The 18,545-nt window shown below is 42.4% G+C and overlaps 1 protein-coding gene and 1 long non-coding RNA gene across 2 annotated transcripts in view; one reads left to right on the top strand and one right to left on the bottom strand.

Moving 5' to 3' along the window:
• zeb1b (zinc finger E-box binding homeobox 1b) overlaps positions 1–11,855 on the bottom strand; it is a 66,715-nt gene extending 54,860 nt beyond the window's left edge. Inside the window, exon 1 of the mRNA XM_042510368.1 lies at positions 11,762–11,855. Within this exon, the coding sequence (XP_042366302.1) occupies positions 11,762–11,819 (58 nt within the window). The 5' untranslated portion in view covers positions 11,820–11,855. The remainder of the gene's footprint in view (positions 1–11,761) is intronic.
• Positions 1–11,985, top strand: part of LOC121960586 — a 63,941-nt gene extending 51,956 nt beyond the window's left edge. The window contains exons 2-3 of the long non-coding RNA XR_006106995.1: positions 1,587–1,683; positions 11,943–11,985. This is a non-coding gene — a long non-coding RNA (uncharacterized LOC121960586). The remainder of the gene's footprint in view (positions 1–1,586; positions 1,684–11,942) is intronic.
• The last annotated feature ends 6,560 nt before the right edge of the window (positions 11,986–18,545 follow it).

The raw sequence follows: 18,545 nt of genomic DNA, 5'->3' as shown, positions 1-18,545 counted from the left end.
ACACTGACGTGACAGGCAAACAGGAAAGATCTATTTTCTCTTTATGTGTCATACTGAGTTCAGGCACTTTTTTCTCTCCACAGGACAGCAAGGTACTCTGCAGAAAAAAAAACAACTGACCTTTCGTTCCTCGGCTCACCCTTAAACTCACAGAGCCAAATCTTTTTACTGTGTCTGAAAAGAGATGCTGTTTTTCTTCGCCCTCTGTGGTGTGAAACAGACGGGCCTGCAGCTTAGCAATAGCGCAGATTCTTTTCCCAGGGCTTTCATGTTTTCTGCCCCGGTTTGTGGTCTCTGCAGCCCCTGATGAGGAGCCTTAAATAGGCTGCCACAGGTGCTGGGGGCTGGGTAGGTGAAGGAGGGGGAGGTGGCCCTGGATGGGGAGCAGGACCGCAGGAAGCCTCTTGTTTTCACAGAGATAAAGGGGCTTTCAGGTTGCATCCTGGGCCGTAATCTCTCACACACTTCCTGGTTTTGTTCACGGTGCGGCGGGAGAAAATGACAAACTAACCTTCGCCCTGAGTGGCTGATCGATAGCTTCTGATGAGGCAGGATGTGTGTCTGGCGTTGGTGGATTTGAAGAGCATAAAATGACAAAGAGACAGGCCAGATTTGATTTGGAGCTGTGTTCATTAATAGTCCTTGATCGGGGGCTGATTTATGGGTTCATTTATTCCGAGTGCTGCTTCATTACTGATGATGATTATAAAAGTGCGCGTATAATTTCTTTCCTGACCTCTTCATTTGCTTTTAGAGCACAATTAACATTGTTCCAAGCTCTTACATCCTAATTACAGAAAAGATAACGCTCCCTTCCTTCATATTCAAGTTCCTCCTTAACCAGTCACTTAGTGTTGGCCTTGTGTTTAAAAAGATCCATTTACTGGAAATTTGCATGAAAGGGGTTTATTGAAAAGTTGGCATTGAGGAGAAGCGCAAACTTCAGAAGAACAGGCAACACATTCACACATTTACAGTGAAAAACACGCTCGCATTCCTCCTCTTTTCTCTGCCGCTCTCACATTTTCTCTCTCTATTCTGAACATGTCCTTCTTGAGAAGGCCAGCATTTGACCGTGAGCCACACCCTGTTCTCCTGCCAGAGGAAACTTTCAATCTCTGCCTCTCACTCTGGCTGTAGCTCTGGCTCTCTCATACTTTTGTCAGGTGTTATTTATGAGTACTGTATAGCTGAATTGCTGCATGCCTACAACACCTGCTGGTGTCGGAGAATCGGAGCCAAAGCAGCTGCCAGAGAGAGGAGCGGGAGAGAAAGAGACAGCGAAAAGGAAAGAATACATGGGACTCAAAGGAAGCCAAAGAGGGAGACACTTTGTGAGAAAAGCAGAATTAAAGGGTCACGGAAGGAAAGTGGAGGCGAGTACCTGATTGCGGGGCGATAGCGTGTGGCTTTGTTGATGCTGAAAGCGCACTGGCATGCAGCAAACACATCATACAACTAATGAAGGGTGTTATGATGGGAACACTAGGACAAAACAAACAAACAAGTGATGAGCAAGGACTAATTGATAGTGTCGTACAACTCCAAACATGATCAATTAAAGGCCATGCTTCGTTGACCTGCAGGCACAAGCACCGGCGCCAGTGTAACGAGAGAGGGGAGGGCCCTGTCAGCATGAGTAAGAGGACAGATGCATGATCGCCTGGCCGTGGAGATCCGAAGGTACCCACTCCCTTCAATACCTACTACACACTCATTACACCCACACATGTATTTATGGAACGTGCTCAGGGAGGCCCCAGTATGTTTGGACTGTAAACACCTGAACGCTGGTAGCGGTGAGCTGAGCCAGGACAGGTGGGCTGAGACAGGTCAAAAGTCACTGGCTTGATTCCAGGTCCCAGAGCAAGATAACTGCACCATGTACTTTGCTCTAGCAGCCCGTGTTTCACAGGTACATGTGGGGTTGACAGCCTAAATTTACAGGTTGGTCAACAAGAGCACGAACACAATCCTAACTGTATTGTAGAAGTTAAAAAACATGTGGAGCGACATGACAAATGAATGAACAGTTTATAAAGCACTGATGAAGACGAATGTAGCAGTTAGCCCTCTGAAACCTGGACCAACATCACTTTTCTTGTGCTGCTTTTGCATGCCTTTCGCAAGTATTTAAACCTTTGAAAGCTGAGTAAATGGGTATGATTGTTTTCTCCAAAATATGGGGAAAAAATTGGTGATAAATATTTCAAAAATTGCGAGAAATTGGTAGATTAAAAAAATTATTTTTAAAATAGCCAGGAAATAATGTCGAGGGAAAAATGCGAGAAAAAAACTATATTTATATTTAGCATTATTACATAATTAAAAATAAATTACAGAATTATTATAGCATTTTTAAGCACTTTGTCCAAGTATTGTTTGCTTTGTTTATTTATTATTTTGAATTTCTTTTTTTCTTTATTATTAATAATTTTCAATAGTTTTAAATTTTTTCTAATTTTCAGGTTATTTTCTTGTACTTTTTACTAATTTCTTGCTAATTTTTGGGTCGTGGAGGATGCAATGGCATGGCAAAATGTGATGTTAGCATTGGGCTCAGACACTGATCAGAAGCTTAAATATTTTTATGACCAAATACAAACTTTGTGGTGCTTTGTGGTTAGTAGCAGATACATAGAAGTCTGTGAAGACAAAGCACGCTTCCTTCTGCACATTTATACGGTTGGTGGGTGTAGTTTGGTAGAGAGAAAATAGTTCCTACATGAACCTGCCCATAACAAGGTCTGCGGAATATTTTGGGTGACCAGGTCATGATTTCTGGAAAGAGACCTTGTTGTTGACTTTTTCGAATGTATTTTCTTGGTGCTTTGAGCACCACAAGCTGAGTGCCATTTAGTTCTATTATATTGGACGGAGGCAGATATCTTTACAGTCGATACCTCCAATACTCGGAAACTCACAGCAAAACAATCTAGATTGACAAATAGCACTACAGGTAGGGTGAAAAACATGTATTTTTGATTTGGGGTGCACTGTCTGTTTAATGAAGCCACAAACAGACTTCAATAAATACACAACTGAGCTAAAATAATTACAAAATACAGTAAATGTCCATAGTTGCCCTAAGTGTAGAATGAAAATAACTTTTATCCATCTTTGTGTCAATCTGTTTAGCGCTCTGTGGCAGTGTTAGTTTAGTCCAGGCTGCATGTAATGTTATTCCTTTCTTTGCCTTTTGTTCATGCACTGTTTAATGTTTTCCATTCACAAAGACATACTGTACCTCTTCTCTTATAACAGTCTGTGAGTGTGTCTGGGCTTGGCTGCCTCCTTCGGTTAGGTCACACAAGCGGGGTCATGGGGAGCCCAACAAAACACTCATGAGTTAAATGGGGCGATGCGGATGCTCCCTGCCTCCCTCCATTCTGCCCTCCCCTCCGTTTTCAGGCTGACCATTCTCCTCTCATTAATCCTGTGTGGATGTTTATCCATGTTGACATTCAACATAGCAGCCGGCCTTCTCTCTGACTAACAAACAGGGTGACTAAGGGTTTTTTTTTGCCTGAGCTGTCACAGGGGCTAGCCTAGCCTTGCTAGCTCAACGCACGGACTTGGGGGGACAGAAAGGCACTTGATTTGTCAGTCACATCGCAGTCAGGCTGTGCAACTGGAATCAGTATGTGAATATGAATGCGTACCCCCTCAGGAGGGCCATTATCAGTTCTGTGTGCTACGGAGAGGAAAATCAATATGGTCATCATAACGGGCTGGCAAAAAGCCAACCACTAAGGCTATGTTCAAAGCACAATACATGGCAGCGGATTACTCCTCATCTGATGTCATCTAATTTCATCCCTGTAGACAGAGACACTGGGGGAACATAGTAAGGTCAAGCACGTTTAGAAGCAGGGTTCATACACATTTATATCCGCAAATCTCCATGACTGAAGCAAATTTTAAAGACCATGCATTCTCTGAAACGACCATCGATACTCTTTATTGCTTCTTTTGCATTAGTCCATAATAGCTATACTGTATATATATATTTTTAAAAGAATTCAGAATAGAGCTTACTATTTAAATATAACTTAGGGACTGTTAGTTCTTCATGGTGTAATTTTTGACATAGGAATGCGCTCACAAATAAGCCTTGGGAGGGACCTATGTCTTTTATTCTGGCAATAGGGGACAACCATAGAACTGTAAATGGTTGTGTTTTGTATAATTTTACTGTCTTGCTGCATGTTTGTAAGGCATGTTTAGTATAAAAAATTTTGGCCATTTTTCCCCTTAAAATTATTGCCTATTTTTATATAAATATAATATAATATAAAGACTGTCTTTATATTAAAAAAAATCACCCAAAATTATACTATTTATCACAGCCAAAAACTGCAAAAACAGAAAATTACTGTTGAATTTTAAAATTTCCTACAGTCCTTGAACACATTATGTGTTGTTAAACAGGTTTATGAAAAAAAAATCCGATGACTTTTTCCTAAAAATTTTCCGGGTATTTTTAGTTTTCCTAAACTTTTCTAGGCCTGTATATTGCCATATGCAAATTCCATGACTTTTCCACGTTTTTCATGAATCTGTAGAAGGGACTACATATCCAGCGTTTATGTAAAAAAAAGAGAGAGATGCACAGAGTGACAGTCAGGTGGCCTTTAGTGAAGCTGCAGCAGAGGTTTGCCCTGATGAGTTTTTGCCATAAACACAAGCTGGCGAAAGAGCCCCTTACCGTGCCCGCCTTCTGCCTATTGTGTCAGTCCAGTCTTTTTCATTAACCGCTCCACTGAGGACCACAAGGGAGGGGAGGGGATGGATGGGCGGGAAGGGAGAGAAGGAGGTGGTTGTGGTGGTGATGATGATGGGGGGGACAAGGAGGGGTCTGTATACAGACCCAAGGGGGACTCACTGTGGACCTGAACAGCCGCCACCAAATACATGATTAAAAACACACATCAGCAAGCAGCACTGGGCACACCATACACAATATTTACCTCCACCAGGATGGCAATTTAGAGGTAATCTCTCCCTCAAGTATACACACTACTCGAGGATATTATCTCGCACCCCCCTCACTTTTGAGGAGGGGCTGAGACGGAGGGAGAGGCCGAAAGGGAACGAGGGACAGTTAATGTGAAAGAAATGAAGAAATGAATTTGTGAGGTTGAAGTCATTCTGCAAACACACCTGTCTGCCCATGACTCACTGCTTTGGAGTCAGGAGAGGAGGGCAGAGGAGGCTTTTCTGCTCAGTTAACTTACATGATACACTTAACTGAGCTCTCCTCCCTTCACTGCAACAAATAGCTCGCCTGCACCACTTTGTGTGTCACTCTCAGTGATAGGGTCAGAGCTGTTGCAGACCACTCAGCAACAACAAGCATGTCTGTGTGGATGCTGTTCCACGTGTCATGTCATGGCAGCAGTTCTGGTTACAGTACCAGAATGATCTTTAACGCTGCTATTCTGGGGGGGGGGGGGGGGGAGGGGGCACTTTTTGCTCCAGAGCAACGGTTGTGTTCAGTTCAATGAACTGACGCGTCGCTACAAGCTCCCACCGCCTCTGTATTACCCCCTGCGCTCAATATTTTTGTCCTTTTTGGGACAGTGTTAGCAATCTGCGTCAGTTAGGGAGCCTCCAAGGCGCGCTGCCCCATCGCATTGTCCTGTCATGCAGATGGACCCCTCATGGGCCATGCCAAGGATTTGGGGAAACTCCTGCCTGCTGCACCAAATTAAGCCCTCACCCTGACATTAAAAATAGCACACTGGGTAGCACATTGCCACTTTAAAATACGCGGGACATAAATGCCATGGGGATGCGTAGGCGTTCGCGTTAAAGCGAGCAAGCGTGACGCAAGCGTAAGCTACATTTCGAAGACAAAAATGTCAAACAGAGCGCTGCAAAGCAGGCTCTTGAAGGCCCGAGGGCTGCGTGAGAGAGGGATTTGATGAATTCTGCGAACGTTCCGCGGATTCCTCCCTCACGGGGACCTTTGGGAAAAGAATGGGTCATATGCAAATGGCATGCACAGTATGGAGGAGAAGTTTCCCACAAGCCGAGTGTGAAAAGGGCTCTCCCTCCCCATGCCGGGCCCGCTGAATGGGCCTTTTCTTCTGCCACTGAAAGTGTATGAGGTAGAGCAGGCAAACTGCAAAGGTAACTAGGCTCTTTCTCCTCAGGCTTTCTCACTAAAGCCTGAACACACAATGGTTCATTTAAGCATTCATCCACACAAACCCCAATAAAGCACATCCAAGCGCAGTTAAGGGGGTTACTGAAACTGACTCTGGGTTTAAAACTCCTGCTTTACGAAGGGAGAGCACCTTTTTATAGGCTAATGCTCTCAGCCTCCATGGGAGCAGCTAATCATTAAGCTGCCTTAACAGAGGTGGGAGTGTGGTCGTACATCACATAATTTTAATTCTACCCAATGGTCAGATGAGGACAGACCTTTTCCCACACTGAGGGACATGTTGAGGGATGAAACTTGAAAGCAAAAAGTGTATGAACAAAGTGCAAGTGAAAGGTGTAAGTGTGTAATTGCAAAATGTACGTAGCAGGTATAAGAAAAATAAGTATAAAGTATGAGTGGCAGGTAAGAGTAAAAAGTACAAGTTTAAAGTGTAAGTGGCAGGTATAAGTACAAAGTGTAAGTAAAAGGTGTACATAAAAAGTGAAAGTAAAAGTAGTTATCTTTACCTGTATGGACACTAAAGCAGTGGTTCTCAACTGTTGGGTCGTGGTCCACCAAAAGTGGGTTGTGGGTCCGCTCTGAATGAACTGCACTGACTCATGAATGTGTCATGTTTGTTTGTTTTTGTTTTTTTAAAACACTTTATTTTGAAGTACAGTAAATTTTTGGCACAGAAATTTTATTTTGAAGTGCCCTTTCTATTTAATCTTGCAATATGTTCCATTTCTTAGTGTTCCAAGCCAACATGTTGTTCACATTTTATGTAATAAAATTAAATATGAGGTAATTTATTGAATTTGCGGACCGTGAATTAATGACTAAGGAGAAATATGAACCCCGTAGCTGGACCAGTTGTAAACCACTGCTCTAAAATATGTTTAGGGTTGTTTCTGCTGATGTGTGTGAAAAAACATACACCTGGTTTTAACCCTAAAACCCATACAGGTCTGGGAGATGGCGGCCATGTGTGTCATGCTTTTTATCTGCCAGCACCAGTCCCCTCAGTTGTCACCTGTTGTAAAATTCTTTAGTCACCTCAGTTGCTTCTCACCAACTCTCTCCATCCCCCCTCTCGGCTCCACAGGGAGCACGGAGCCCACAGTTTAAGGGGTCAGGGAGGACTGGACAGAGAGAAGGAGGGAGCAGAGACATAGCTGCAGCTCCACCATTTCCCCCTCCTCCTCCTCCTCCTCCTCTCTTCCCCTTTCATTGAACAGACTTTAACACAAACACAATTGGACATGCTGGAAGCCTCACAATGGCACAGGGGGGGGAAAGTGAAGTCATACTCTAGGCACGCATGGGTGCCTAGGTCAGGGGGCAATCAACAGCACCCCTGGCTACTGTGTCTTAACCCCTCTGAAATAAAGGGCGAGCTGTGGGAGGAGGAGCAAGAGGGACGAGAGAGCGACAGAGGCGGAGGGGATTTTCTTCTTACTTGGCACTTTTAAATGAAGCTGCTGAGGAAGTTGGTGAAAAGCAGTGAGATAAATGAAAAATTTCCTCCTCTGCTAAACTCTTCACACAACAGGGGTGGACCTTTTAAATGTAAACAGATGTCTTTTAAAACACTGAAGTGGCATGCGGAGCCACGGAGCCAATCCCCACCTCCTCGGAAGCCTTTCCAAAACACTGTCTCACCTAACAAACTGTAGCTATACGCTTGTTTTTTTTATTGTTCTCCCACAAACCTACAGCATGTGGTTGTATTCAATAGTTTCTAGACAGGGTGAGTGAGTCCAGGGCACTAAGTATAGTTTAAGTATAGTTTTACCAGGCCAATAAACACGCTCTTCAACGTTACATGAGTTGTTGCCAAGCCCACAACCTCATTTTCCTTATTTGATGGATGATTCATCAAGGTGCAAGTGTGTGTTAGTATGCCTCACAGAGACAGAGAGAGAGAGAGAGAGAGAGAGAGAGAGAGAGAGAGAGAGAGAATTACAAAATTACATGTAAACTAGTACATGTAAAATAGTGCCAGCACCATAGAAGCAGTGAGATGTGTCAATGCATGTCAGTCTAAGAGACAACAAACACAACAACATGCAACAGCTGGTGTTTATCTCCTCACAGCTCACACTCTGCCTTTTTATTTACTCTGTATACTCTATTCCATGCGTTTAGGTTGTTTTTGTTTGTTTGTTGTTTCTTTAATAACCTCAAACAAATGAAATTATATGTTATTCTATTTTATTTGCTAATTTAATTACTTATTTTACTCCATTTTACTAATATTGTTGTTTGCGTAATCTTCACTGCATCTTGATTATAATTGTGCTTTGGCAACATGTGTCAAAAGATCTGCCAATAACACCTTTTGAATAGCAGTGAGAGAGAAAGAGAGAGAAAGGAGAGAAATGACTCGTGTAATATCGTCAAATAAATAGAAATCCTAGCTACCTGTGCGCGCACTCATTTAAAAGTGTTTGTGCCTCGGCTCCCGAGCACGGGCACAAAGCTGTCCCAGCACAGCCCTGTTTATTTTTTGCAAAGAATGTTAACACCGGGCACATTCCTCTATTCCCAAATTGCTGTGTTAAATTACCGTTGCGGGGAATGGCTGCTATTCCTCAGGGGGAGCTGAGCGGGGAGAAGCGACAAAGGAAGCTGTAGTATCCCGCCGATTGCAAACACCTGTCGTCCTGCAGGCTGTTAACACCTCTCTGTTTACAGCGGGGAATGGAGCTCACCTTGATCTCAGCTCCCCCTCTGCTCACCAGGGACCTGGCACAGCCACCGGCCATAACAAGCTGGGCACAACTTGAGGGCTTGTTTAATTATAACAGCCTGAGCGATGGCTATTGAAACTTTTTTCAACATAAAAAAAGAAGTTATTAGGCTGCAGTTGGCTTCTTCAAGGCCCATTTTTAAATCAGTAGTGCATTATAACAAAGTAATAATAATTCATTACAGTACTTAAGTATCTGTACTTTACTTTAGTATTTATATTTCTGTCAACTTTCACTTTTACTCTTACATTTCCCCTGAGCAATTTAATTACTACAAAAAAGGGAAGGAAGGAGGGGACAGACCGTTAGACGAATGAAAGTATGAGAAGGAAGAAAAAATCAGAATTTCTTCTTTAAATCTTTAAGTCATAAAAAAAGACCTTGATTTTTATTCAAGTGTGTCATAGGCTCCACGTTTAAGGTGGTGTATGTTATGAAAAAAGAGGCCTGAACATCGTAATTCTCAAAATATGGACCACTTGCTTTTTTTCTTACCAGCATTTACTTGTACTTTTACTTTCAGTACTTTATTTAATACCATATCATGACTTTTGATACTTAAGGACAGTACATATCAGATACCTTAACACTTTTACTCAAGTAATGTTCAAATCGGTGACTTTAACTTCTACTTAAGTCATTTTTGGGTAAGAAATCTGTACTTTTACTCAAGGGTGGCTTTGACGTACTTGATGCACCACTGATAAAACTGCCAACTTGTAACAAAAACCAAGAAAACATGCAACCTCAATCTAACTAAACTGAGTGATCGAAAAGCAGATTTAGCCTACATGACTGATCACCAGGAGGTTGCAGGAAGTGAGGACTTAAAAGCAGACCTTGATGGCTCTTTAAAGCAAATGCAAATGAGGCACAGAGGTAAAAAAAAAAAAAAAAAAGGCACACATCTGTAAGGTTAAGGATGCGACTTTAAATATAAACAGGGCTGTCATTAATTCATAAAAACCAACAAATGCCCGGTCTCCAGAGTCAATAAACTCCCTTTCTCTCCTCCCTTTCTCTCACAAGACAGAGACATGTCCACACCTTGACAGCAGGACCGTTATCTAAGGTGTGTCCACCACCTTACACACACACACACACACACACACGCGCGCGCGCTCCAGGGACGGAATGCATAGCTGAACACACCCCGTGTAAAGACACAAGATGACAGTAGAAAACACCGCCATCAGAAAACGCTCTCACATCACTCATTAGGTATCCACAGAGAATTCACACGACAACAATCAAACATCGTTTGGTCCCATTTCCATCCGCGGAATACTGTTTATAACACCACAAAAAAGTAGCGCCTATATCTAAAAGCGAGCTCGTGCATCCCTTATCTGGTGGTTTGTTTTGACAAAATAATATTTCCTGCGTTACCTCAGTTCCTTTGAGCTACACTGGGTGGCACAACACATGTTGATAAACGACACATGTTGCCAGACCCACGACACAAAAAGGCGTAATATTCAATCATATAATTAAATACTAAAAGGACGTGTGCGTTACGGAGTCACAACAGCTCGCGACGTATACATGGAATTGTGTAGCGGGACAACAGACGGTAACAACTCGAAAAAGTCAGAAAAGAAGTGAAATGATCATTTAGGCTACGCGTGTCATACAAAAGCGAGATAAGGACAGTAACAATATATCCTTTAAAGAGAGCCCTACTTTGTAAGCATATAAACAATATTTAACACCACAATAAGGCTTAAACACCACTAAGCTTCGCACACCGACACGCACATAACGTATCCATTCGTATTATAAGTATAAATGCTATGTTAAAATACGCAATAACAAAAAAAGACGCGAAAATCGGAGTGTGTTAAGCTCGCGTCCACCGTCCTACAAGAATCAGGATTCCCAGCGCGCGACTGGAGAGGATCCGCTGTCCTTATATGGGCAGCGCTCGCCCTGCTCACACAAACAGCGCGTGAGATATCCCTCGTTCTCCGGAACCTCTTGTTACCCCAACCGTGTTTCTGCTCAGCTTTCTGCCGTTACTTCACTATCAAAACAATGTTTAACGCCAACGGTGCGACCAGCATGGGGCTATAACAGTGTAATAAGTTATACGGTGAAGAAAAGAGACCTGCCGAAAACGTGCTCCAACACAACAACACGCATTTCGTCTCTTTTTTTTTTTTAACCTTTAAAACAATGTAACGGTGCAGTCGATAATATTAAGCTACTAAGAAATACACAACAGTAGATATTAAACCGGGCAAAATGCCGTTTTGTCAGCCGTGTAGTGCAGCAACAGTGTCCTATCGCTACCTGCCATGAGTGAGCAAAAGAAAGAAAGAACAAACCAAACTGTAGTTCCTCTTGTTTTTAGAAACATAAAAAGACACCCCCGACGTTTTCGACAAAAAAAAACACAGCTACATTTTGTGTTGTTTTTTTTACACCCAAAATTGTGAACCAGTTTGTCGAGGTCCGCAATAACAATCAGGTAGCCCACTGAAACAGGTCCGAGTTTGGTGTCGAGCTCGAAAACTCGACAGAATGAAACAAAATCAATGAATGCAAACTCTATAAAGAAGGTAAAAGTGGGTTAAAATGAATAAACAAGTGTAAAGTGCACACAAAAGCTGGTCCACTCATAATAGGGTGAGGTGCGTATAACGGTCTCCGGTGCAGCGGACCGCTAGGCGGAGGGAGAGACGCGACCCAGGTATAACGGTACACCACATAGGGCTGGAATACAGCGCTCACTTGCTACTTCCCAGCACTTTCAGGGACTAAAAACCGGACTTGTGGGCTGCCAAACTTTTCGCTGAAATTACCAGCCTCCGGACCGTTCCCTTTGAAACAAAAGCTCCGAAGTAGTTGAACTCACCGTTGTTCCTCCTCGGATTCGCCTGCTTTCTGCGCTTACACCTGGGGCCATCCGCCATGATCCTTTCGTTGTGTCTAAATGCTGCCGGAGAGTCACCTCCTCTCTCACCCCCTCTCCCCCCCCTCCTCCTCCTACCCTCCCCTTCACCTCCCCTTCTCCGCACCTGGTTTACGACACTCAGCTTTACGACATCACCCTCCCGCACCTCCCCGACCCACGCTGCCAGCACCATTCAGAGGAAGTACTGGAAGTGAGAGAGGGATGACTGCATGCTCTGCACTGTACCTGCCCTGCCTTTCACTACCGTGTCATGCATTAAAAACAGGACATACAGGCTTTTTCTCTCTCTTTGTAGTGTGCAAGTAAAGGTAAAGCCCTAGGTGACTGTTGTTTGTTTATTTATTTTGTTTGTTTGTTTATTTATTAAGATCCCCATAAGCAGTAGCTTTTCTATGGGGGCTACATGATGACAAAAATACACATTCACACTACACAGCACAATTTACTGACATATTACATCAAACTACACATCTACTATAAATAGGACAGTAACAGTTGGCATTGTTTACATAACACAATAAAATAGACCATTACCAACTGAATCCATCATGATCTAACAGATACATATTTAACATTCACTGTAAAATCTGACAAGTTGAGTTTGACTTTAAAAAAACAATTTCCTTGAAAAATGTAAGTATATATAAATAGTAGTCTTTATTTATGCGTGCTTTATATCTAATTGATAAGTTTACTTAAAATTTAGTTATATTTACTTTTTTTCAGTTGTTAAAAATACAACTTAAAAATGACAAGTTAAATTCAAAAAATGTTGCTAAGTTTTAGTAACTTAAGTAAACCAAGTTCACTGTGCTATATATCTATGTATGTATATATGTTTTCTGCTGGTTGCAGACTAGTCAAAACAGAACTTGCAGCTCTCCTAAATTCGTCATTGGAAAAATAATCTTTGTCAAGATCAAATTAAGTCAGACTTGCTTGGTTTACTGAAGCTGTTAACACAACAAGGTACAAGAACAAGGTAGAAAATAGACCGTCTTCGAATGAATTTGTCATGGTAAAACAAAAAATGAATATCATCATTTAACATACAATAGAATGCCCAGAAAAAATATTAATTCCTTAATTAGTTAAGTTTCTTTTTATTCCCCTTTGGTAGTTTTTAAAAAACAAATATATTATTTTGCTGTGTATTATGATTTGGAAGAGAATTCTGCTATATATTACTTTAAATTAAACTGATGTGGTTCTGGATTATGGTCAAGTTAAACAACCTCCAGCAGCCTTCCTTGGTGGGGATGATGGTAGTGTGCATTGCTCATAACAAAACATAATCTGTAATATTGTTTTTATTTATTTTAATTTATTGGTTGACTAAATAATTTTTGAGAAGGTGGCATTGTTCTCAGTGGTGTAAGGTAGTGACAAGGGGGCCACATGCACGCTATCATGAGGGGCCCTGGTGCACACTAGTTACTAGTTATGCACCTAAACTAGTCACTCTATATTCTATATATTCACTCTATATCGTCTGGTTGCATGATCAATTAGACTTGACATTGGCTAAAATACATACTACCCAGAATTTCTCTTTACAAATATGACAAAAATATCAAAGAATGAGAAAAAAATCAATTTAATTTAAGTGTTTTTGCAGTTTATTTATAGCTATGTAGAATGAGCTACTTCATAACATATTTTTAATAGACTGCTATTGACTATCATACAAAAAAATAAAACAGGATGGAGATGAGTTTTCCTTTTCAATGGCAAATATAGCAAATGGCACCATTTTTCATTTAATGTGAGTTCTTCTTTGAACGTAGACATACTGTATTTCTAATATGGCAATCTAAGTTGATCCCAAGAGATTGTTTTCTGTCCAACATATTGTTGGAGGGTCCAGTTTGTCAATGGATCCCCTCACCCCATGGGCCCCCGGTGCAACCGCCATGTCTGCACTGTCTATATTTATGCCACTGATTGTGCTGCATTTGGCAATTTATCCCTTTCTCTCTCTTTTTCTCACACACACACACACACACACACACACAGACAAACACACACACACACACACACACGCACACACACAAAGTATATAAGTAATTGGTTGAAGATGAATTATTCTGTGACATAATCAGTGTGCATTATTATATTATAAGCACCCTTAAGTATGTCATTATGCTACACAACTTTGACCTGCAGACCTGTTGTTTATGTCATGCTTTTGTATGTGTGTGTGCGCGCGCATGTATTTTGCAAAGTGGGATAGAAATGCAGCAGACAGAGCACGCGTGTGTTCGAGAGAGGAAGAAGAGGTCATGAGACTGTCATCACTGATTCGATCCTCCACCTAAAGAAAAAGCCTGCTGTTCTCCTCCAGCGGATGTAGGCAAACCTCCACACGCACACAGACACACACACACACACACACACACACACACACACACACACACACACACCACTTACCACACTAGGCTCTGTGTAAAAAGAAAAAAAAAATCCACGATCACATGTTTGAGGTGAATTCTCCTGGAAACTTCTAGCGACAGGAAAGTTGAAGTTCAGTTTATAAACTGAGCACAGAATGAAACGATGCTCGAGATCCCATGACATGCAATTATAGGTCAGAGGAGCAGCAGTTGCTGCCGGGAGCTGTGGCTATTCTTGATGCGGATGACTATAAGGTTTCTGGTGCCTGGGCCTCTGGTATGTGAGATGTTGTCATCATTCAGTCCATTGTGGCAGCTAGACTGTGTAACCCAGTTCTGCTGCACGTTGGGTGTCCTCTGTTGCTGTGAAATGAGGCCGTGACATTTTGTAATCACTGGGCATGTTATCACTGTGACGTCTGTCTTTTTGCAGGTTATATTTGGATCCAACATTTCATAATCGCATGCGAGATATTATGTCACACATATAGAAGTAATATTAACGATCAAGTGTTTAGACTCCAGGTAACAAACTCCTCGTTGCTGGACAATCATCTTATCATTCAGCTACATGTGACAGCTTGTATACATAGGATGGCAGATCTCTGAGCTGAATAATTCAGTAGCAGTGGAGCAGTCCAGCTCTCAGGGCAGGCTGCCCAGACGGAGAGTAATAGCTTTAGCATAAACAACACCTCCAAACTTGCTCCAGGTGGCCTCTCCCACCAATAGTCAGCTTGCCTGAGAGGGACATGGTGAGGGTAGCACGCTCCCTCTCTCTCTCTCTCTCTGATGAAAAAAGGCCCCAGAAACAGTCGACATCAGCAAAGATCAATGATGAGACGCTCGGCTAACCGTGCAGCCGTAGCCGCGTTCCCTGCGCACCGAGCCTGGAAAAATAGGATGCTTGTTATCCAATGGAAAGTCCGATCTTTCCCATTTTCCTTGGATTGCACCGCTATTAGCATGAAGTCATTTTTCAGCGTCTGTGGAAAACAAAGAATAACAATTATACGACCACTACTAATACGGAATAGCCCGGAGACATCTCTGCTGTGTTTCAGAGGAGCCGGAGTAAAACAGGGTGATTTATTTTCACTGGCACATCTCGGTGTATGTTGTACCAGAGCAAATTTATACACCAGCTAATGTTATGTTGTTAGATACACCCAGGCTTCCTCATGACCTGTCTGTGATCTGAATGAATGCAGGGTCACAGAAGTCAATTGCAAGACATTGATCTGAAGTCATAAAAATAGCTACCTCACACTGAAACCAATATCTTTGCTAATAAAGATAGGCAAGTTTTATCATGAAGGCCTTGAAACTCTGCCTATACACATAGGTGTAGATAATGGGGGGGGGGGGGGGTGTTTTGTTTTGAAAAAAAAAAGACACTTCAACCACTAATCTAAGCATAAAAGGCACAAATTGATTCACATGACTTTGTGTATAGCCCCTCTCATCTGGCCTTTTCAAGGCAGTTCAATGTCATGCGGTTTTGCCACCTCACTTTTCTGTATAAAAAGTAAAATTGCAGAATGGGGGGCCAGAGTTGTCTGCCTTTAAGCCTGCAATGGAGGTAGTAACAGCACTACATCGAGGTCTATGTAAATGGGACAGCCAGAAGGGGGCCTCAGCTGTGACATTGTGATGACATGTTATGCACTCGCCGCGGAAGATTTAAAAAGCAGTTGTTAGCAGTTAGTGTCTCACTCAGAGAGCAAGAACAGCAACCAAAAATGTCTGTGTATTGGGAGAACAATGACATTCAGGAGCTTCTTACCCTCTGATTAGAGGATGAGATCAGCCACAATGTAACAGGATTGCCATACCCCTTTTCCACCGAAATTAGGACGTGCTTGCGGGTTTAGGTTGCTTTCCCCTTGCCAACAGAGCAGAGCCGTGTACACGGGTCGATGATGCCATGCCAGACGTGCATGTGTGTGTGTGGGGGTTGTTTTGGTGTGTCTGTACAACATCACGGACAGGCCGGAGAACAGGTTAACAGTTTACAGCCGCATGGACAGAGGTCCTTGTAATGGCATGTTGGTTACTTCTCTTTAAATGTCTCATTTATTCAGTCTCTCTTTCAAAATCGTTGCAGACCAAGTTTGATAGATGTTTTAGTGCTGCTTAGGTGGTGGAGGATGGTAATAAGTGACAGCGAGTTGTTGCATCTCGATAAAAGGAGCTAAAATTAGAACTTTTGCCTGGGTGTTTTGATCAATGCCAATTGGTGCCGGAGGCGTTAAATACCAGCAACTCCTGCAGAGTCATTTGACCCAGGTGTGAATACTAATTATACACTTTACGATTTCTTTAAAAAGCCAGATGTTAGCAGGAAAGAGGCATTATTCTCATGTTATCCCATTGTTATTGTTGGGAAAACCCTGTTGATGCATAAGTTATATGTCACACTAAAAAGAAACTGTTTTATCTTAAAAACGTGTCTGGGCTTCCTTAAAATTTTAAGCTAACTGAATTTGAGAAGACAAGAAAATAATTTTGTTTCATCTTGTCTTCTCAAATTCAGTCTATTTAAAAATTTAAGGCATCCTGGAGTCTGCAAATAGTTTGTTTTTACAGGGTGGTGGTAGATGTTGTGTTAACCCTTTCAAATATGGATAGACATCACTTTTTGTGTTGCCTTCTGACACCTTTCACAGGTATTTAAACGTCTAAACCCCGTAAAAATTGGTATAATTATTTTAGAAAACATAGGGAACAAAAGGCAATGGCAATCTATACTCATAATTATATATATAATTATAATAATTTCTTATTATTTCACAGAGTTATTGTTATTTTTAAGCACTTTTTCCCCACAAAATTTCCTCATTTGTTTTTTGCTTTCTCTTTTTTGCTAACCTTTTTTGTTACTATTTGCCAGCTAATTTTTGGATTATTTCTTTTTAAGTTGCTCATAGCCTTCCTCCTCAAGTAAATTTTCTCAGGTTTCAAAGGGTTTAACATCATGCCTGACATGCCTCTTTTGCTTCTGTGATGCTGGCATGCTATCTAAAATCACACACTGGAGCAGCATGATGTCCCTGTTTATTGCTTCTGTGCATAAAATGAAAAAGGCAGCGTAGAGATGGGAGTTTGTAGCGTCCCTATAGCACAATCTCGGTCTAATAAGGTCTTTTGATGCTCAAAATTTCCCGGAGGAGGACCGCCGTTTCAAATGCATCTCCCCCAACATTGAAATTAAACCTCCGCTTTGGGGTGCATTTCACCTAAATAACGCCATCAGCCATAAAACCGTGATATTGTCTTAACTAAAGTGGGCCATGAAATAGAATGAAAGGCTGACTCCTGCTCCTCCTATGGGGAGTTGAAACTGAGGCGAGGAGGGGGGAGAGAGTGAGGGATAAGCAGCCATCCTCCACTACATTAAGGGATCATGCTGCTCCCTGAAAATGAGTATTGATCCTCTTAGGTCCAGGATCGTTTAGGAGATTAATGTGAGTAGTGGTTGAGCTCCGTGGTGCTCCACGCAGGACCAGGGGATCAGCTCAGTGGGATGGCCGAGCCAAAGCAGCCTATCGCTGAGGGGGCACAGGGGGGCAGTTAAAAGGGGAGCAGCTCTGTCCCAGACCACAACCCCACTAGTGCCATCTGGGCTGTCAGCTATAAGAATCAGCTGGAGGTCCTGGGGGGGGGGGGGGTCATGGGGAAGAAAAAAAGAGTGTAAAATAGAAAGAGTCTGGAGGAAAGCGAAAGAGCTCAGTGTGTCAGAAGCAGGCAGGATGAATGGAAAGAAAGCAGGCGAGGGAAGGGAAACGAGAGTAGAAGAGAGGAACAGAAAGTGCAAAAGGAGGACGACGGAAAAGGTACACCCTGCCCTGCTCCAAATAGAGAGGAGAAGCAGGAGGCAGTGGCAGTGATAGAGAGAGACACAGCAAAGACTAAACTGCTTAATCTCTCCCAAGAGATGGCAGCTAAATGTGAGGTCCTCCTCCTCCTACTCTTTCCACAGACCAGCAACCCCCACTATCACCGCCATGGCACTCTGTTCAGCAAAGATACACACACTCACACCCACACACGCACTAAAAGTGCTCAGGTGGAGCCTACATTGCAACTGATACTTTTGAGAGGAGAAAAGATCAATTTCAGCCCAGAAGTGAAGCGCCACTCTGCGCAAAAAAGAGCTGCAGGAATGAGTTTGAAGGGAAACTCTTGTTTTTGATTTATAAACTTTGCTGCTTATAACAATCTGGCTCGCAGCAAATAAACAGATCTCATTGCGAGCCTGAGAATTTTTTCTCATGTCTCTCTCTCTCGGGGTCGAGTCGGCTCCTTGGGGGAACTCCCGAAACAAATAT

The sequence above is a fragment of the Plectropomus leopardus genome, chromosome 21 (genome assembly GCF_008729295.1).
Source record: "Plectropomus leopardus isolate mb chromosome 21, YSFRI_Pleo_2.0, whole genome shotgun sequence".
NCBI lineage: Eukaryota > Metazoa > Chordata > Actinopteri > Perciformes > Serranidae > Plectropomus > Plectropomus leopardus.
Note: the sequence above shows the minus strand (reverse complement) of the source record. Positions and strands in the feature narration are given on the sequence as shown.